The sequence below is a fragment of the Rhodnius prolixus genome, unplaced genomic scaffold (assembly GCF_049639745.1).
Source record: "Rhodnius prolixus isolate KJV_2025 unplaced genomic scaffold, Rpr scaffold_12, whole genome shotgun sequence".
NCBI classification, from domain to species: Eukaryota; Metazoa; Arthropoda; class Insecta; order Hemiptera; family Reduviidae; genus Rhodnius; species Rhodnius prolixus.
Window position 1 is genome coordinate 9,559,111 of NW_027411635.1, and position 21,850 is coordinate 9,580,960.

Sequence of the window (21,850 nt, forward strand, 5' to 3'; positions counted from 1 at the left end):
TAGATGCATTATAGTTTGTATTAATATTTAGTTAACTTCGTATCAAATGAACGTGACATGTTGGAAATAAAGAGTTGTAGAAAAAAAAAAAAAAAAAAAAACACACACACACACAATCACAATTTAATCTTGCTCACTCAGTCAGCGAGTGTAAGGTATAAATGTATAAATGTTCTAACGATACCGATAAATATGTTAAAAATGATTAACTTATTTCATTAAATGCGATGGCACATTCTTATTGGGAAAATCCACTAAAGCAACCCTGATGTAAACTTATAGCATATAATACATATTGCTCTGTTCTAGCTGAGTAGTTCTTAATAAATTGTGTTCTGTTTTCACAATCATAAGATGTAATTAATATTAAATAAAGGTCTAAATCAGTGAAATTTTATTATTAAAAAAGAATCAAACTATGGCGATAGATGACTGAAAATTCGAAACCGGTCAGGAATATGAAAACATGCGTGCTTTGACGGTTTATCCAGTATTGTGGAACAAACCTATATCTTGATTACATCACGATCAGAAGATGCAGTGAGTATGTGTACAGACAAATTGAAACAATACGAATATGGGCCTAGCCCAAAACCACAAAAACGAAATTTTCAGGCAGAGGCGAAACTCCTTACAAATCAATACAGTCAATTTCGTGACAATTAATACATAGAGAGAAGATAGAGGAATGTATTATTTATCTACAAGTAATCCCCAAAAAGGAGAGAACAAGTTTCAATCAATCAATAGATTGCTTTAAATAAAACGATTTATTGACGCAAGCGTTTTAGACACCACTAGTAAGCATTACAGAATCTGGAACATGTTAAGGGATGTCTTTTATAAAGAAATACCTATGCTGGAAAGAGACTCAAAGATTTCTTTACACGGCTTAGTCTAGGTGGCATCAGCTGAATAAATAAGCTGGAATAACCTGAGGGTATTGAATGGCTGCTATCTGTGCGAACGGAGCATCTGTAAAGCGGCCCAGATTGCATTACATCTGTTCTGACTAGTCACAACTATAAAAAATCTCTAGAGGCTTTTGTGGATTACCAGAAGCTGAACAGATATTCAAGGGCCCATTCCTAGGATATCTCTCAATCAGGTCATAATTTTTTTTAGCTCACGATTTACCCTGAGTCTATTTTCCAGCAATACTATAAAGACACATGTACCTATCATGCAAACAACATCCCTCAAGCTAAACTGCCTTTTATCCAAAAGCACGTGTTATTGCACATTCAACTCGTTGCAACTTTTATGAACCCAAACTTTTTTGTTTACTCACCTGAGTAGAACTAACCTAAATATAAAATTAATATCCTTAAGTTACAAACAAAGCGCAAAAATAATAATATATATAGCCAATAAAGTAGCTAAAATGATAGCACTTGGAAATAATCGTAGCTATAGTAGTGTAATAAGTTTGACTAGAAAGAATTAAGGGCGGCCTTTAAAGGCGGTCGGCCCCAGAAATTTTAATCTTTGTTCCTTAATTATTATAAAAGAGGCAACTTAAATAAAAGGCTTTAATCGCCTGAGTAAAATGTGATCGTTAATCGCGAGGAAAATGTGTTATCGCTGGTGAAATCCGCACTGTAATTGTGTATATCAAGGCTGGAATTCATTCAGCGTTTGATTTGTTTAGACATGAGGACAGCGAGTGCCACGGCTTAGCGATTCGGGCTAACGTGGAATCTCTGGTTTTTGGAAACTTAGTTTATGAACGTTTAACTCTTGAATCCTGTGAACAATAAAGAAAAATTGAGTCTTTCTTTGAGGGCGGAACCCATAACCACGACACCCGTTGATAAATACAACCATGAATTTTTAATTGGATTATAGGTACGGTACCCGGTATATTATATTACTATACCTCTTCCAACCCGATTGGTTCATATAGTGGCAACGTACGGCATTTCGAATCACGATCCGGTTTAAATTAAGGAAGTTAGGTAACCGGCTTTTGACATTACACTCGATTAGATGTTAATAGGGTGACCGATCTCTTTCCAGTTTATAACATGTCAATATTCAAATAAACATAAGCCGTCAAAGAGTGCCAGTGTAGAACCCTCTTTAAGCTCGCGATCATCAGGGTTTATTACTATGTCATATTTCAAATTCAGACTTCTTCAAAGGAACAGGTAGGAGAACCCTTTTTGAACTCTGTACCCGTTTTTTTGCGTGTTACCCGTATAAAAATTAGACGCCCTTATGCAGTAACACTTCAGATACCCAACCCTCTTTGAGCTCAGTATGCGGTTTATTGCTGTTACACGTTCTAATCCTGCCTACTTTAAAAGATGACGGCTTGGCATACATTTCAGCATGTCACTCGTTCACAATCAGGTCCTCAGAAAGTGACTAGCTTGGGATTTGTATTTCAGTTTGGCACCCTTTTTATTAAATGTCACCCGTTCGTATAGATTAGACTAGACGAAAGGGTGGCAGTCCTGTATCCAGTTTATTCCTTCAAATCCTGAATCCCTCATTAAAAATAAACACATGACCAAATTTATCGTGCCAACGGTACAGATTTCTGACTCCTTTAAAGAGTATGAGCTTGAAAGGAACTCTTCTTTTAAGTCGATTTTATTTATTTTTTATCATAACAACCGTCCACATGAAGTGAACAAAACCATCCACACAATTGTAACCCGCCAGAACTAATTTGGGTAAATAAATAAATATGCTAAATAATTTAAAAAATGCCCTTATTTGAGATCCGTTAAGTTACCCGATAGTATGTAAATAATTTCACGGCTAATAACAATTGGATCGGGTTGTGCTAAAATTTTTTCTGTAATACTCTCCTTACAATAAATGTCTATATGAGTAGGTGAATTTTTGAATTGTGATTCAAATCTGAGCAATTTCCGCTCAACAATGATTTTCATTAATTTGTTTTTGGCTTAGCTATGTTTTTTTCTAACTTTAAATGCACTTATTATTTGCTTGCAAAGTGGTGAATTTTGCAAATAAATTTAATTTTAAAGCCATCCGTCCATATATATACATATATGGGGAACCAATCAAACATTTAGCAAACTCTTAGTAGCTGGATACTATAAACAAATTTTTCATTTTTGTTTTACTAATTGACAATTTTTTTTGCATTTTGATTTTTTGTTGACTTGAGTCTTTTTTTTTTACAAATACCTTTTATAATTAGCTAAGACAGTGCTGAACCGTTTGTATAGCTGGTATAGTTGGTGTGAATGTAGGGATCTGGGCTAGCGATTAGCGAGACACCTTTGTTGCCAGTTATGACGCTCAATCCACGATACAGCATCACATAATCGTCCTGTAAATGATTGAAATGAATTTAAGGTAAAACAATTAAATTACTTTCTCCAATGATAATTTTTAAATTTAAATATATTGTGATTTTCATAAATGAGGTGTCATTTGATTCGGAATTTCATGTAGATGTGCCTTTTGGGGGTTTCGACGCTGTACTTTGAGTGGGAGAGGAGTTAGCCCCATGAATGTAAGGCCCCTCCAAAATTCTTATTACCAATAACTCTGAAAATCTTAGCCCGATTTTGATGAAATCAGGCAGGATGAAAGGGTTAGGCTCCCCTAGGTAGCATTAAAACGACGTTCTCCTCTTACACCTACTTTTGTAGGGGAAGTTTTGCAATCATTTCAAATTATTGTCACGTCAACCGATTTTTGAAAATGAAGTGGCATTTGATTCAAATTTTATGGAGATAAGCATTTTAGAGGTATCGACGTGTGCACCTTTAGGCGGGGAGTTCACCTACACGCAGATAAGGACCTCTCTAAAACTATTAGTACTAATATTTCGATAACGCTTAGTCCGATTTTAAAAAAAGCATCCCTACTTGACTCTTAAAGTGCCACCATGCTCTTTCATTTATCGAGAAAAGTACTGTAAACACACTTCTACTTTTCTTACTCCAATAAGTACTGAAATCGCCATTAAATTTTGCTTTCCAATTTTATTCGAAACGTTTTCCCAAGAAAATTGTTTTTGTGGATTCTTTGGTGACTGCAACTTTCTTCTAAAAGACAACATTCTTTTAAAAGATCTCTGCAGTGCTAGTTACCGTTTCGACTTAACACAATATCAGGTTATAAGAACACGTTATGAGATAAAAAAGGTTAAATTTTGTAGGTTTTGTAAATAGTTCAAATTTCAAACCTATATATCTCTCTTTTCTTGTTCCGATTTTAATGATTTCTTTACCGAATTGTAGAAATTTTTTTGAGATTTTGTACATATGTATAAGCCTAAAATTAATACTTTTTACTTTTTATTTTTACAACCTTCAATTTGTTCCTTTTTTAAAAAATCGAGAATAAATTGTTCAGAAAATTTGATTAAAGGCTTCTGAGGATCTTCTGAGAGAGAGAGAGAGAGAGAGAGGGAGAGAGAGAGAGAGAGGGAGAGAGAGAGTTAGGGAGAGAGAGAGATGGTAAGCATTCATCTAGAGTGCCGTTACTGTTTATTGCGTACTGTCTTACCACCTATATTATATTGAGAATGATTCATTAATTTTCCAATTTAGTAAATTATTATTATAACAATTAGTTGGACTAATTTTCCAAATTTGAAGAAAGAAGTGGTCAAAAAGCCGATTCACTGAATAGGTTGTTCAGTATTGTCTGACAAATTTATTTCATCTTAAAGAAGTAGTTTTAACTTTAACTAAGTTTTTCTCTCAAATGCCCAAAAGTAGCAAGAGTTAAGAGGCCAACTACCATGTGGATGGTTGTGAATTTGATGGCTAAGTTATTGTCGGGTCTACTGGTCGGGCACAAGTCTTAAACCTTTTAAGTCAAATCTTTTTCCCTCAAATCGTTTTTAATCGAAACAAATTTCCCAAATGTTGAAGATTTAGTCGAATTAGTTGTACATCTATACTCACTATGGTCTTCCATATGCCTGGTATTCGATTGTGATACAATTTTGCATATATTGAAACATCAGCGTGTAAGTCGTAATCTAATTGCTTCATTAAGGTCGTTAAGATGCAGAAAGTTGCAGCAACTGTACCACCAAGTCTAAAAAACAAAATAAAATAAAATAATGAAATTTGGTGCAAGGAAAAAAATTTCTCAGAAAAAAAAATTAATTCCTTACTCATCAACAACCACTATTGGTCCATTTTGATATTCCAGATGATGTTGTTGTACGATTGAGATCAAATTTACGATATCTGGTATCTCAGTGATTGTCTCCGTTGGTTGAATAATCCTCACAGTCAGCTCATAATCATCATGCAACGATTGTATTGTTAAATCTCGAGACAGTGTACCATCTAGTTCACTTTCTTCAATAGCTCTCAATTTAAAACTATCACTGTCTAGACTCTTCTCTTTTTCGCTGGGCCAAAATGCTGGGTATCCCTGGTATGAATAAAAGTTTAAGAAAGCAACAGAATTCAGCTTCACAAGCAAAATAGACTTCAAAAGAAGTTTAAAAGAAAGTTAAAAAAATAAGGTTAGGATTTCACAGTAGGCAAGAGTTCTAGATTCGAAGTAAATAACATGGGGACTCAAAGCAAGCAGCAAGAAAAAAGCTCTAATGTAACTCTAAAAAAAACTAGAGTTCAAATTAGGAAGTAAATCTAGGTGGTATGCGCTTTAAGAAAGAACGCTCTATTGTGGTAGAGCAGGTAAGTATAGACGGGGACCTAGGGTGATTCAAAGCACAAGATCGAAACTTTGAGACAGGACATCAGGCAAACAAGAGTACAAGAAGGAATTTAAGATATAATTTTAAAACCAAGGTAAAATCAACTTTATGCTATGACTTGTAATGAAGTTTGGTTCAAAAAAAAACTGTAATTAAGGCAAGGCTAAATTTCAAGATAAGAGGATAAAGGTTAGAAACAGGAAAGTTCAAGAAAAGAGTTCTAATGAGCCACGACTCAAGAGCTTTCAGAAGAGAAGAAGAGCTCAAGAAGTTTAAGATGGGACTACCAAGATTGGCAGGGCTAAGCAAGCATCAAGTAAAAAGCTTTTTCTTTAAGTGCAGTAACTCTGAACAACAAAGAGTTCAAATTAGATAGTCAAGTTCAGGTAGGACTGAGAGCAAACAGCACTTCAAGAAAGGGGGAGCAAGTATAGACGGAAACAGAAGGAGATTCAAACCACAAAACGAAAGCCTTGAAAACAAGACATCAGGCAAATGCGAGTTCAAGATAGGAACTATAACTAAGGATTCAAGATATTAGTTCTAATTAGCCGCATTCAGTGCGAGCAGGAACTGTACCTCTCAGGAGCTTACCTCAACATGGTCGACAGCGGAGAGCAGTACTACCGTCTGTGCATTGTGATCCCACACCATTTGCCAGAAATCGATAATAGTCTGCTCCATTGGATGTTGGGTTATGATAAATTCTTTTAATTTCTTAAACCCTGAAAGAGAAATGCATTTATACTGCACAATATAAAAATTTGCACCCAAAAAAAATTGATGTGAAACACCACACGACTTTTTCTTACTAAATTCGCAAGGTTTTCTTCAAGTTTTTTTTGAGTTTTTACTGAAAGGTTTACTATAATAAATGACCTATAGAAGAAAGGGCTTCCACAAACCATTATTTAGCTTAGTAAGACGGGGTTGCATGGAATTTCTTCTTAACATTAATATACATTAACAGAATCAAAAAATTCCGGTCAATTAATTTATTCAAACTCGAAATATAGCAACTTTTCAGAGGCAGTAATACCTAATACTTTAGTTCAATGGCACTGCCCTTCTTTTTCTACATTAACAAAAATACACACACACACACACACACATATATATATAAAATATACATATTTTTATATTCATTTCTTCTGAATTGTTTTAATCAAATGTTATACTTTCATTTAAGTAGCTCATGTACTTACTCTGATGGCATAATCTGTAGATTAGAATCCAGAAGTAGTATAAAATAAAGTTTCATGGGGAAACGTTAGAAACGAAAATTATAGATCTACATATAAGTAACGTAAAGTAATTGCCTATTTTTTCAGGCGGGCTGTACGTCCAACTACCAATTAGGTATCGTGGACGGAGGCGACTACATACATACATACTTTACAAACATACTTTACTGTAAATTTCTTTTATTAACCATTAAATAAAACCCAAGGCCTAAGACCGGGAATCGAACCTAGTACAACAATACATATTAGCTTTACAGGTCTCGTCCCTAACCGCTCGGCTACCGTGGCACCTTATATGTAATACATTTAACACCAACTTAAAAGAGAGTCGGGGAAACTACTTTTGTGAAAGTAACTGGGCGAGTGCCCGGCACTACAGGGCATGACTACTATGTATGAAAGATATTGGGCTGCCAGACAAAAAAATGGCTTAACGCCGTTGTCGCGGGATAGGTAAAAAAAAGGTTTTGAGAAAGTAGCAAAAAATTGTAATTATCTATTAAATACAGTGACACTCAAATCACATCTGAAAAAAAACTTGGGCCCTACGGGCACCTAAAAAAAATATAAAATTAGAACTACTTTACATATTATTTTTGAGTTATCTGACGCACCGAACAATATGTAAAAACCACTTTTTGATATACGGGGGACCTCAAAACGAGTATTTCCATTGAAAATTCCAAAACAGAAAAACTGGATGATGGCAATTCAAGAGATTAAAAAAAAAATGCACCCACCTAAAAACCAAGATGCATTTATGTAGTCACTGCCGTCGATACCAGGTTTCGGTGTCAAATGAACTCTCGACGACTCTAATGGGACAAATTCTTGAGATCTGTTCTTAGCTAGATTACATGGTTTGTTAGCTGAGATATGATTGTAGTCTTTAGCCTCAAATGCTGTAACCATCTGAAAGAAAATAGAAAAAAGCTAATTCAATCACATCTTTAAGCCCTTTATTTTTTGTTTTACAAACTAAAGTAACTAATATGGATTGTTACAAGATAAGGGCCTTATGATAAGACCTGTTATCCTAAATAATAACTTCATAATTCACTAAAAGAATGTTCATTTTTTTTTAAAGGAGAGAGAGCTATCATTCAGATAGCGAACATCATATTATGATAATCTTAAAATTTGTAGAGCAGAGGTTCCTAACCTATTTGGACCTATTGTCTACGTTAAAGATTTTTTTTCTGTTCCCTCAAAATCGATTACTTTATTTTGATATTGTGGGGGGAAATGATTCACTAAGAATAATAAGTAAGTCGTACAAATTAGAAAGAGAGAACAAGTGTATTAAGTTTGTGTAGAACAGCATTTCTTCTCTCTTCTTAATGTAATTTTTAATTGGCGAAACATAAAAATTGTAAATTCATACGGTGGGCCACTTTTTTAGTAAACGCCTCGTTGATTATAGAAAAAGTCCTGTACTCCACTGAACGTCCATACGGAAGAGAATTTTCGATGTATTGATAACTCCTTTAGAGTTAAGAAGAAACGCAAAACATCCACTTACATCTCAAATACTGCTCCTAGCAGTAACCATAAAAGACATCATCCAACCACTTTCACAAGCTGTTCCAGTAATTATGCCAGCAAATCCATTTTTCACTACACATTGCTATTCTTCAGTGGAATGCATTACTGACATACTGTTTTGAAGTACTGAATGTGATGGCGACCTGTGGAGTTTGTAAGTTCAAGCACCTTTCATGAACCGTGCCAAACAAACACTGCCAGTTTTGCATAAAGTGTGTCCGTATTTATGGTCTATATTTTACTTCAAGCGAACATAATATGAACAAAGAAACCCTACATAGACTGATGATGAATGAAAAACAGACTTTGCAATCTTCACACGTATTTGCATGAGTTTTTATGTCAGATAACTTTTTTGGATAAGAGAAACAGTTATTTTTCTCCAACTACCTTATAATTATTCTCAAACTGCTTCCAATGAGGAGACACTGTGTCCGGATTCTGTTGTAATATATAATGCAAACATTCTGTGGAAAGTGCATTCTCAGCGAACGTTATCGCTTCTAAAATCGCGTCATGGATAAATATGTACTGTTCCTCCGTCTGGACTAGGTAGTTGCGTTGGTTGCGGATGTAGCGTAGATATCCGTAGATGTTCACTTCATCTCGAGCTCGGATCTGCTTCAACATGGCGTCCAATACTATGTAGGTACCGGTTCTTCCTACACCAGCGCTATAAATTACAAAAATGGATAAGGGCAAATTATGATATCATTTTGTGAAAGAAAATTGGACGGTAATTTGAGGAAGGAAACCCACCTACAATGTACGACTATTGGTCCAGAATTTGGATGATTTGCAGATGAAGATTTGTTCACAAAGCTGAGTATTGGCAATGGATGATCCGGAGTCCCATGGTCATGCCAGTTTGTGTAATGGAATTGTTGAACCACACGCTCGCCCATTGTGTACTTTTTCCGTTTAGCCTGCAACCAAATGGACAAGTGGAATTAAACGATCAAAAGGTAGCATGAAGCGAGTTCGCCCAAGCACTACATGTCCACATGAGCTTTTACCTTCAAATGTATTATCTTCATAGTACGCACTGTATACATGGCCAATACATCTTCCTTCACCAGTCGCACCTGTATGTGCCCGTAAGTCTCAACGCCCTCTTTAGGCCAGTACATGTCACATTTCCGCTGCAAAAAACATCACATGAACCACATCAGTCCTTCTATCCGCACATAGATCGGAAAGAAAAATAGCAACATTGAAATGGAATAACAGAATAATCAAACTAGTAGTTGAACAATGTAAATTATCAACGAAGAAGACAAATCGCCAAATAGGTAACTGAAAATAAATAACCAAGTGGCTAGTTGGAGTTAAATAACAAAATGCAAAGTGAAGTCGTCGTACGACAAAGCAGCTAGGAGTCGAATAATGAAACAGCCAAGTGTGGTCGAATGAAATTGCGAATTTGAAATTAAACAATTAACTTGGAGTTCAAAATTTAAGTAACCAACCATAACCGAAAATAAATATAAATAATGGTATAGCTAAATACTCATTTGAGATTAAAACTGACAACTAAAGTCGAATAATGATTTAGTGAAGCAGTCTATTAAGGGAATAATAAATCAAATAAATTACAAAATAACCAATTGAACCAATGGGCAAACAAGGCTCACTGCCGTGGTGAAGGCAACTTGTGTAGGGGAGGAGCTTCTGGTCCTCCAGGTAGGGGGTTGTCGCGTCGGACCAGCTCCTCGACCGACACAAAAAATTTTCAATGCTAAAAGACCAACCAATTGATGCCACTAACGAATTCGTCAAACAAAGCAGTATATCGGAGAAAAAGCTGAACTGAACAAGAAATACTCAAATGGATTAATGAAAGTTGCCAACTAACTAATAACAAAACAGGCAAAAGACGTTAAACAGATGTAAACTGAAATTTGGCCAACGAAATTCTCAATTAGAGTACACTAACGAAATAATCAGCTTAAGTCTAACACCAAAATACCAAGTGAATAACTATATACACAATTGGAGTAGGAAATAGGCAAATAAGTTGACTTGTAGGGCGAATAATTAAAATTGTCATTAAAATCGAATAAAAGAAAAAACAGCTAATGAAAAATTAAAAATAATATGAATCGAATAACGAAATGAAAAGTCTACAAAAAATAACCAATTAAGTTGCATAACAAAATGCTCAAAATACCACATTAATAAAAATTGTGATCGAAAATCAAAGAACGAAATAGGCAAGTGAAATCAACTGAAATCGAAATGAAGAAATGACCAATCAAGTCAGATGAGAAAATCGTTACAACAAGAGTTGATATGTTTTAGTTCAAGAAAATAACAAAATATTCATCCCAAGAGGAATATGAGAAGTCGAAAGACGAAAGCTGAACAGCGATGATTCAAATAAAATCGAATATGAAATAAAGAAATAGATTTCATCAGTGTCAATTAAAGTCAAATTTGGAAAGCAGCTATTTGTAACCGTGCGTAACAAAAATAGCTAAGCGAAGTCCAGTGATGGATGAATTACGAGAGAAAGACAATTCACGAAAGTGAGTGTGAAAACAAGAGACTATTTATAGATAACCGACAGAAGTAGACAAGTAATGCTGCATTGCATGTTTCCTGCTAAATTATATTAACTTACCCGTCCTCGCTCCACCAGATTGGTGATCATTACGATGACTGTTACGCCTTGCTCCCAGACCATCCTCCAAAAACAGTCAAAAGTATTCGGCAGAGGTCCTTGAGTGCCAATATAAGCGTTAGTCTTTTCAAAGCCATCGATATAGTTAGCATTGATATAATCGACCCAACGATTTTGTCCCGTGCCACTTATTAGACGTACTCGGCTGTGATCGTCTTAAAATAAAATAAACACTGTCACAAATCCTTAATCTGCAGCCATAAAGGGATCTATATCTATTAGGCAACCAACTTACAAGCAAGTATATTGAGATAACGATTTTTCAGCTTATTCTCCGGATGTGTGGAAACGTCCGAAGAGAACTGGTCAACTAAATAGGCTGCCTGTATAGAGTCGTACTCCTTGGAGAAGCCGATATCGCCGTCCGCATGCAAGGCCATCACATGTCTAGCAAACAAATCGACGGGTATAGGCGGATGGTCTTCACTGCGAGCCGACCAGTCGAACGTAGAAGCTGCCACAACCTGGCGACTCTCTTCTAGATAATAATACGCGGCATGAAAACAGTGTCTGCAACAAAGGTTAAATAGCAGTCAATCTGCAAATCTTTGCATGAAAACGTGAATCTAATAATTCAAAAAACCATCAGTCTGGTGTATTCTCATCAATTCCAGGGTTGCTTTCTGGTATGAAGCTGCCCTCCTCCATGGAGACGTTCTGTGCTTTAATGTCATGCCTCATTTCAGTCCCCTCCTCAACTGAAGCAATTTAAAAATGGGATACATTTCATAAACTAATAAAACAGATTTTTTAAATCTGAATGATCGATTGACTTGTTTTGAACTTCTTGCTTCAGAAAATATACCATCTGTTTGGGATGTGGACCCTGTAATGGTATGCTTGAGTAAGAATCGGTCTCTTGGAACAGTTTGAGAACTTTATTTGATACCAGGGACCTTGCATGACTCTGGCAAAAGCTGTTCTAATGAAGTTAAGACCCTGATCATATCTTGAGTCAAAAAGGAGTTTGGGGTCGTTTCACTCAGCAGGTTAAGAATCAGTAACTCTGCAAACACTTCTGACTTAAATATAAATTAAATAATTGAAACTAGATACACTTGTAACTCACCTCCAGACAGTGATGCCGAAAATGACGAGAAAGAGAGCGAAGGAGGCGAGCACAACGCTGGCAATGAAAACCGTGTTTAGGAGGCCTGCGGTCGGCTCAGGCGGCTCATCTGGGCGGCAGTCAGCTCGCATGGAGACCAACTTTGGCTCAGAGGCGGCACCTTCGCGGTAGTGCTTGCTGTTGACCACGCTGCGCGAGGCACCGCGGACACGTACCTCGTAGTCTGCATCCTCTGTCAGATTGCCTACGATCTACAATCACACATATGTCGCAATCATATACATGCTGCTTTAAAAAAATTATACCAATTATGAAATCTATTTTATTATTCTCTAGTTACGAGTGATGGCAGACATGCCTCCCTCACGAATATCCAACTTAGAAAATCCTAACTTAATAATGGTCATATATAATGCTAAAATCTCTTTTTCGAATATACATTAAAACGGCATCGACGCGGACCAAACGAAATATCAAATTTAAAGTTTTCGCGATTTTCCAGTTTTAAGATTGCTGTCCACACAAAGACAAAATAAAATTTAGAATTTCTTAATCTACCTGCTCGGGCTCTGGGAACCTCAAAGCGGAATTTCTCGTGAAAAGTCGAAAACGAAAACCTGAACAATCGCAATATCTTGTTTAATAGGAGTAAAAGAAAGAGCAAATTGGTTTCCTTAATGTTTTAAGTATCTCTATTAAATAACCTGTGCAATAGTTTATAAATATACACATCACTAAATGTATGCATGATTTTAGGCCTTGAAAAAATGAACTCATTTGGTGAAATCTGGCATTTAGAAATGTGTTTTTTAAACCAAAGGATTTATTTGACAGGCCTCAAAACATTAAAAAGGCATATTACGCTCAGGAGGCTAAAAAATGTAACCATCAACTTATCACTAAAAAGAGTATTTAAAAACTGTCAAATGACTCACAAAAGACTGTTTTTCATAGTCGGCCGTAGTGTCCAGACGGATCTCCTGCGGCTGTTCACCCTTGGTACGGTACACCACTGTGTACACGTCAATCTTGTTGAAGAACTCTATGGGACTGTGCCACTGGATGTAAAGTCCGCCACCTGGTAAACAGGTCACGTTGGTGATCCGCGGCGGCCCAGGACCACTTACATCCGTCGTAGTGTTCAGTGTTTCAGATCTCACTTCATCCGATTCGCTGTCTCCAGTAATCAAACTCTCCACCCAAATTCTATAGCTAGTAAATGGTTCTGTAACAAAGAAAACATATAATACTTCTACAATACAAAAAAAAATAAATTTTGCTGTACAAGAAAGCAGCATTTAGTTTGGAGAGTATCTCTAACTCCAAGAAATTTATTGATACATGTCCCATAGTTTATACTACAAGTAAAAGAAATTCTTAGGTAGGAAAGCACTGCGTAAAAACAAAAATATTTTAGCTCTTATTTATTGGTTTGATTTCTTCAGGTGTTCAATGTTTTTTAATAAAAAAGTTTTGGCCTTTCAAATGAATATTCATATATGAAAATAAATGGAGTTCATTGAGAACAATGTCATATAGCTTTGGCATACATCTTTGGCTAAGTGGGGCAATTTGTTTTTCTGATTTCGTTTACCAGCGTGTGTTTAAAGAACATGCTAATTAGGGTTTACTCCAAAACCAACTTTTTAAAGAGCCGGCAAATTAAAGATCGAAAGAATATTTAAAATCAAATTTCACTTCAAAATTAATTTTTGCATTGAATTTTTTTTTTTCAATGTTTCAAAACAGATTTTTTTAAAACTATGAAATCCTGTTGTAAGGCTACTTACTAAGTTGTGACAGCGTATAGTGAACTTTAGCCGAGGTGATGTTCACAGATTTGACGGCCGAATAATTGCCGTCGTACATGTAGTACAGATGGTAGCCCTGTACCTCTCCAGATGGTTGGACTGGTCGGTTCCAGCTAAGATCGATTGTTGTATTTGTTACACGTCCAATGGTTAAATTTTGTGGCTTATTTGAGACACGTACGGCTGAAAATTTAATAATCAAGAGTACTTACAAGTTTATGTTTACCTAACTGTTCCTAGTATATACATCAAGTTTCAATAATCGTAAATACATTGAGTGATTTACAAAGCGTCTAGAGATAAAAAAATCCCTCCCCCTAAACACCCCTCCCAACGTAAGGTATTTATCCTTATCAACCACCTAGTAATTATGCAGATTTTTTGGGGAAATCGAATGCTTTCCTAGCAGCGTGAATCATGAAAGATTACTTACTACAAGAGTAACCCTGGTTCAAGATATAGCGGCCCTGTACCATCTATCCATTCTTCACCATAGTTTGGCTGATTGAGCTATAGCGCACACCAACTGCTCTGCAGGCCCGATTATATTGAGTTATTATTATTTTGGACAATCCAAACAGAAAGAGAGTATTAGAATAGGCGATTTTGAGCAGGTTGTTCTGACTATCGAGCGATTCAACAATACTAAGATGTACTCCTATTTGGTCCGAAAATATCTCTCCTTAGATTACTAAGAGTAGCTTCTTAAAGAAGATAAGGGAGGTCACGTTAAACATTTCACGAAGAGTTTAACTTTTGAGCTTCTCCCCGACCCGGCTTTCAGTCCAGGCTAATCTTGGTGTGAGAAGACAGAAATTGCTTGCTCACAGGTAGGTTCAAGTAATTCAAAATTAAGGTTCTATATTCCTGGGCAATAATTTAAAGCAGGTTGTAAAATAAATAATTACTGGAAAGCAAAGATTAAAGAGACATTGATCACAGTCCCTTCTTTGTTTATAATGTAATATATTTATATATTTAAGTGTTATTTTAAAATCAAGAATAAATCCAACAACTCACCAGTGGCGGCTTCTTCATCTAAATCTTCACACAGTATTTTAAACTTGAACATTAGATGAGCATAGATCCACACAAGAATTGCTCGAAAGACGAACATCTCTTCACGACAAAGAGAAAAAAAAACACCAAATATAATATAAAATAAACATATAAAAATAAAATAATATAAAACGAGCTAGTATACCTGTTTTATTTTAGACAAAGATAAACTATCTATCTGTTAAACTATAATATTCAGAAATCAATTTTAGATATTTAAATTTTGGCATGTTTTTATGCGGCAAACCAATTTTAATCTAATCGGAAATTAAATGAAATAACAAAAAATATGAAAAACATTATTTTTTGACACGTAAGATTCATTGAGTAATAATACATTAAATTTTGTTAAACTAATTGTTACATTGCTGCAATTGTTTACTATAATCTGTGTTCATAGATAAATCCGGCTAGTACAGTGCTGACACAGGTCAACAAAGGTAAGAGTTTAGCTTCATTTTCCCTAAAAATTAAATATTTAGGGAGTGGTTAGAAAAAGTAATTATAAAATGACAAAGGGATTAAAATTGAGTAATTTTTTTTTTGTCTTTTACAATGCTACAAATGAATTTTAAAAAGGTGAAAATTTAAGTAATCAACATTGGTACACTAACAATGTAATTTATATAGAGGCTCCTCTCTAACTACTTTACGCTTCCCATTAAGCATTTTTAAGCTCTTTAAATTACAAAAAAAAAAATCTAGCTTGAAACACTAACACGACTTTCAATATGCTTCTTAGTTTTGTATTTCAATAGCAAGGACCAAGATAATTTAGGTAAAATCATATTTGAGTCGAAACAGTCTGATAAGTGCCATCTTCATAAATTTCTGCCCAACTAATTAAAAATTGGCTTGTTGATGTAGAAATACATTTTACGAGAAAGATACTTCTATTTTATTTCCGGCCTTTATGGCAATTTCAATGACATTTTGATCGTGAGCGTATAACTTGACATTTTATTTCAAACTTGAAAAAAATTGGAGGATAATCTAAATAGTTTTCGAAAAAAGTAAGGCTTTTTTAAGCCAATACCAGAAAAAAAAAAGGCTTTTTTACAAATATTAGAATGATTAGAAAAGCGAAATACGGCACGGAAAACGTATTTTCTATATCACTTTTCACAATAAACCTGCGCTGTAAAATTTTATTGTTTTCCAGAAAAACATGACTTTTGGTAACTATCAACCTCTAACTCGCCAAACACGTTCGGTATAAAAGTCATGAGATTTTTTGGAAGGACTATACATTTTTTTTTATTTATGAATAAATTATCAATTAAATATTTTGATTTATTACAGAAGTAAAAGGAGCGAGATAATAGAAAACAAGATATTTAACAAATAATTTTTTTTCATTGTAGTTCTTCTTCGTTACTTCGGTTGCAGAACGTCCTTTTTTTTTTTTTAAATGTGTTAGAATCACTGAAATTTCATAGATTAAACAAACGAAAGCAATTAGAATTGCTTAATTTTTAAAGAACATTTTACCAAGGAAAAATAATTATTTTCACCTTGTAGACGCATAATTAAAAATATTTGTGAACAAGGAATGCAACGTTTAATGACTGCTTATGACTCATAATGAAATAATACTAATGTTTTTTTCTTTTATTCTATTTTTATTACTGGACTGCACCTATTGGCTTTCTGAGGCCCATCCTCATCCAATGGCGCTACAACTCATTGCTGAGTCTTGGCCTCCTTAACCAGTTTCTGGCCAGTCAGTCCTCTTTGCTGCCGCTCTCCACTCGGCGATATTCAACAACGACCTAGCATCACCTGCAACACCGTCCGCCCAGCGCAGTTTCGGCCTCCCAACTCTCCTAACTCCATAGAGGTGCTCATCCGAGGTGTTTAGATCATAGATGGACCAAATATGAAGAGGCCATCAAGCAGGCAGCAAACCAAACGCTGGGATTCCAAGAGAAGGTAGCTAGGGCAACCTGGTTTGATGAAGAATGTAAGGCAGTCACAGATAGAAAGAATGAAGCCTACAGGACCATGATCAAAAGAAAGCGTACGACGCAGGTCAACAGACGAGTATCGTCTCTTGAGGAGAAAAGAGAAGCAGACGCACCAAAAGAAGAAAAGGCAGTGGGAAAACGGAGAATTGGAGGAAATAGAGAGGTTAAGATCTATTAACGAAAGCAGCAAATTGTATTTTCTGAGGCCCGCTGGTTTGTAAACTCAGCCCCATTGGTTCTTTTCGATGTAAGGTACGCTTCTATGTGACTATGTGAAGTTAAGCCTGGCTAGGAGGTTTAGGATTTGAAGAAAGAAAGTAGTTTTTCCTAAAAAAATGGTATGGAGTAAGAGATCCAAAGCTGAGAGAAACACACATTAAAGTAATCAATTATAGTGGCCATAATTTCCAATTTTATCGTTATTTTTAATAACGATATTATTTATTGGAATGCTGATACATTTTTGCTGACACATTTTATTTGAATTGTAGAAAAATTCCAAGTAATGTATACATTTTTTTTTTTTTTTTTTTGCAAGAAGATGGGTGTGGCATTAGGAGTCTAGTCATAGTTTTAAAAATAGTATTAATACAGTAGGTTGTCGCTAAAAATACATGATTTTATTTTAAAAATCGGAATAGCTTTATACGCACACACACTGAGTCGGCTGTAGCGAAAGATTCTATTCAGTTGTGTCCAAGATTTCACTAGAGTTCTCCAAACCAACCATCCAACTCCTGACTTGCAGAAAATAAGAGCGAATAAAAGTATGTAATTATTATTATTATTATTTTAATTTCAGTATTTTTCTCTATCTTTTTTAACTCTCTCACCCTCTTGTAAACAGGACGATCAGAAATTTAGTTTTTAATTTTGTTTTTTAGGTTCTTCCTTACATAATTGTTTTAACTAAAAAAGAACCATGGTTTATGAAACTGATTTTTATACAGTAAGACGTCCTTACACAAGACCTACAATAACTTCATATTCAGTAACGGTAAGTGGACATTTTTGGATTCTTAATTATTTCATGTTTACTAGTTTTGTTTAACTAATATTTTTTGTTTGATATATTTGATTATTATTATTATTTTGTAAAGCTAACCAACCATATTATTAATCAAGGATGTAAAGAAAAGTCTGTGCGTTGTTCACTTTTGCAACTTTATAAAATACAAAAAAATTAAAAAAAAAAAAATTGTTTCTTTACTCCCCTATTAAGCATACTGCTGGAAACACAGGCCATAATTGTCGTATGAGTTAAACCTATCTTTGCGCCAAGAACACCATGCTCTTTCCATACTACTAGCTAATTTTGTGACGCATGGGGGCTGTTTTCATTTTATTATTTTCTAACAGAATTATGTGTATACATTTTAGCTGAGTGGAGTTCAGCTATCAAAACCAATTCAAAAAATAAGGGTTGCCTTTGTGTGGTACCAATCACATGCAAATATCATAATTTTTCACTTAAATCTTTCTCTACGGAAAACCGGTAGAAACTGGAACGATGTGATCTAATCCATAGTGTTTGTTTTTAATGAATAGTTCCAAATAAATGCATCTTTCAACCACAATTAATAATTAGTTTGATAGCGAATAAAATCATTCTAGTTTTTAAGAAGGTTTACGTTATAATATCGAGCACGAGACTTACTAATATCGTAAGTTACATGTTGAATGCTTCTAGAAAGCACGCAGAACTGGCTTAAGGCAACGTTTTCTCGTGTTATAGTTAATTACACGCCTAATACTTCTGAAAGATTTCTAATACTCGTGTAAACAGCGACACGTGAAGTAACACTGGCCCCCTTTTGGGTTCTTTCAACTTAAAAAAAAAATATATATATATATCTCAACATCAAACAAACAACACATTATAAAACACTTACAATGTTAGATGGACTAGGTAGGATACTTGAAACTTCCAAGCTGGGCTGAAAAAATTTAATTACGTACGTCCGTTCAGTTATCAGGTTTCATTTTTATCTTCTCTTACTTGAAAATAAGAGACTCTACTGCTATCGTTGTCTAGTTTTTGTTATCTAACATATTGGAAAAACACGTTTTGAGAAATACTCTTAAGGAAAAAAAAAGGGAATATTCCAAAATGGTTTATGCGTATATTTGCATGAATACTGTAGTATCAAAATTAAAAAACCAAAACAAACAGGAAACCCAAACTTCATATTTCTTTTAGGCAATCTTAGCTCTGTGTCTTTGTTTTCCTTTACGTTCCGTTACTAGGAGTACATCTGCATACTTGGCTAATAGCAAGAAATATGACTGGGATGTACACATTAAATCCTTTTAATTAGTTTAGTAATCCATATATTTCTTCAAAGTCATTCGTTACACATTATTTATGCCAAAGAATTGAATCTAATATTAAAAAAGTATAAAAGATAATGTTGAAATTTTATAAAGGATAAAAACAAAATTTCTTTATTGTCTTATTTTCTTGCAAATAATCATTATTGCACTTATATTGGTACGTACAATATCCTAACAAACAAAAACGTTTATTTAAAAAAAAATTGAAATATTTGTTCAGGAAACTTCTTCTTAAGGTAATTTGGGGAACGTGCCATTTCAGTACAATGTACATTCTCATTTATCGTCCCCATTAACAGGAATGCAATATAACGTACAAGTCAAAATCCCAATTTAAAGAAATTCTGTCCGTGTAATTGCCAGTTTATTAAATTAAATTTTTTCTTATAAATCCATAGTTTAAAGACAATTTTTATAAGTAAAGGGAAGGGAGAAAGTAGTTTTTGTGTCAGCAAAATATTTTTTTTTTTTGTTTCTAGTGACAATAGGTTCTAAAAATAAATAAATAATAAAATTACCATTATTTATATATTTTTAACCTGAATAAATAATATTTTATAAAAAAACGTCCCTGTGAACTTATTTTAGTGCCCTCTGGACGCATGGTCCTGCGTCAAAGATGGTGGATGGAGGGTATACCGGGCCAAGTTTGTGAGAAACAGAACGTTCCCCTTTACATCTATAATTTACTTCTCATTTCCATTGGAGCATTGTAGAATTGCAAAATAAAACTTTTTTTTTTTTTTTTGCTAATGCATAGAACTTATCATAGCTGATGCAAACATAAACTAAATAAAACAAAATAAACACTAAAGCAAAAAGAAAAACTAATCTCTGTGGACTGCTTACACAGAGCGAAAGAGAGTTTGCGCAGACTTTTCTTATAATCCCTAGTATAATTTATTTGACTGCTTAAAACCTATCACTAAATTAATCTTCACCATTGCTATAAATAAAATATACACAAGGTCCTAAATAGCTTGAAGTAGAAGACTATATAAAGGGCTCTACCACAAACTTTTGGTCTCAAATCTCTAGTCATATCAAAATTTGTGACTCTTGACTCATCACACTGAAATACATAGTATCTCGTGGTCACAGGCGGACGATTAGTTCTGTTTTATGTGATGTTGGGCCACATGCCCGCATTAATGAAGTGTTGGTCTTGATTAAAATGTTTTGTAGCCTGAATCACCAGATATGACGAGTTTTTTTAGCGACAACTAGATACAATATGAGAATGTTCAAGCTGTAGTTCAGTAACAGTAGATAGAACAAATAAACAAAACACTAGAAACCACAGCAATGAAGTTTATTCTGATTAAAGTGATTTGTAATTAACATCTCGCTATTGTTCAGACAGTATCATTGTAAATGTAATATAGTTAGACAATCACGGATAATTCCCAAAGAGCATGATGTTTTTGTTAAGGTTTTTTTATTTTATTTTTTTTGAAGTTAATGCGTTTCCCAAACACGAGCGCAAACTTTATTTTCCCAATTAAATCAAAAAAAGTTATCAATATGGTAAAACTTTACTTATTTGTTTACGCATTATCACTTATTGAATAACATCAACGTCAACAATGAAAAACAGCATTAGAAAATTTAGTTCTTAATTTTTTTCGAATTAGTAAAAACATGAGAAACGTTGCAAAACTAGGAATGTTTACTTTGTATTTTATATGTGTGTACAAATATTACGTTGACCCTTCAACAGAACAGTGAGGACTCACAATGTGAGTGGATTTTTGCACTAAAATAGATCATCATTTTTTCACATTGCGTGTGAAGTGTTTGAACAAAATATCTCAAAAAATAAAAGATATCTCAAAGCACAACTTTATTATTTCAACACATTAGTGATGAGTAAATTTTAGTGATGGGACAAGTTCTTAATTCTTTTGTCTTGATCAGTCATGACTGAATTTTGTACAAAACTTGCTGCCTACCACATGCTCTATATACATACATACGTGTAACCGTAACTTAGAAGTCAAAATCCTTTTACAGAAACTTATTCAAACTTACGTGATTGTATCTATTTAATAGTTCAACCACTTTTATTTTAAAACATTCCGTCCAGGAAAATTGATCTTTTGTAGGTTTCTCAAAAGGGGAAGAAGGTTATGGCAAGCCTCTAAGGTACCCTAAGTGAATACTATGAACTACTTACCTGTAATATCTATACATGATTTTATTATTATTTTATAAGAACTATCTCCGCTTCTCCACACTTGCAATTCCAAAACAGTTCGTTTCCTCACTTATTAAGCTTGCTGCTGGAAATATCAGCCATAACTTGATAACTCCATGTGTGAGTCAATCAAATTACCTTCTTACAGCACCAACAATCAGTGCAGGCAAAATTCCACGAACATTCCGTTAGAGGTGGAACGTACTCCACAGAGAAGAAAAGCTTGTTATCAGAGAGTGCCAGGTCTGTTTTGTAAAGTGGGTCTGTGGA

The 21,850-nt window shown here is 34.5% G+C and overlaps 2 protein-coding genes across 3 annotated transcripts in view; one reads left to right on the plus strand and one right to left on the minus strand.

Moving 5' to 3' along the window:
• Nucleotides 1–1,566: 1,566 nt before the first annotated feature.
• Nucleotides 1,567–15,368, minus strand: Ptp99A (Protein tyrosine phosphatase 99A). 2 transcript variants are annotated; one of them, XM_074142943.1, is made up of 16 exons: nucleotides 15,228–15,368; nucleotides 15,044–15,142; nucleotides 14,003–14,206; nucleotides 13,148–13,437; nucleotides 12,213–12,463; nucleotides 11,379–11,653; nucleotides 11,084–11,298; nucleotides 9,477–9,602; nucleotides 9,220–9,386; nucleotides 8,851–9,133; nucleotides 7,656–7,827; nucleotides 6,266–6,396; nucleotides 5,117–5,382; nucleotides 4,902–5,037; nucleotides 3,166–3,310; nucleotides 1,567–1,747 (listed from the first exon to the last, which is right to left on the minus strand). In XM_074142943.1, exons 2-15 carry the CDS (start codon nucleotides 15,138–15,140, stop codon nucleotides 3,179–3,181), a joined length of 2,745 nt encoding a protein of 914 aa, XP_073999044.1. In that variant the 5' UTR covers nucleotides 15,141–15,142; nucleotides 15,228–15,368; the 3' UTR covers nucleotides 1,567–1,747; nucleotides 3,166–3,178. The 2 variants fall into 2 exon arrangements, with proteins under 2 accessions (XP_073999044.1, XP_073999043.1); XM_074142942.1 differs by lacking the exon at nucleotides 1,567–1,747 and having other exon boundaries at nucleotides 3,066–3,310.
• Nucleotides 15,369–17,680: 2,312 nt separating this feature from the next.
• LOC141461702 (uncharacterized) overlaps nucleotides 17,681–21,850 on the plus strand; it is a 32,604-nt gene continuing 28,434 nt past the window's right edge. Inside the window, exons 1-2 of the mRNA XM_074142945.1 lie at nucleotides 17,681–17,816; nucleotides 17,934–18,046. Of these exons, the coding sequence (XP_073999046.1) occupies nucleotides 17,972–18,046 (75 nt within the window). The 5' untranslated portion in view covers nucleotides 17,681–17,816; nucleotides 17,934–17,971. The remainder of the gene's footprint in view (nucleotides 17,817–17,933; nucleotides 18,047–21,850) is intronic.

Bases quoted from the DNA above. Each gene is read 5' to 3' on its own strand.
- Ptp99A (XM_074142943.1), bottom strand. From the start codon at position 15,140: ATGTTCGTCTTTCGAGCAATTCTTGTGTGGATCTATGCTCATCTAATG. The intron at 14,207-15,043 runs GTGAGTTGTTGG...TTAAATTTTCAG, and splicing joins AGATGAAGAAGCCGCCACTG to CCGTACGTGTCTCAAATAAG. The intron at 5,383-6,265 runs GTAAGCTCCTGA...TATTCATACCAG, and splicing joins CCGCTGTCGACCATGTTGAG to GGATACCCAGCATTTTGGCC.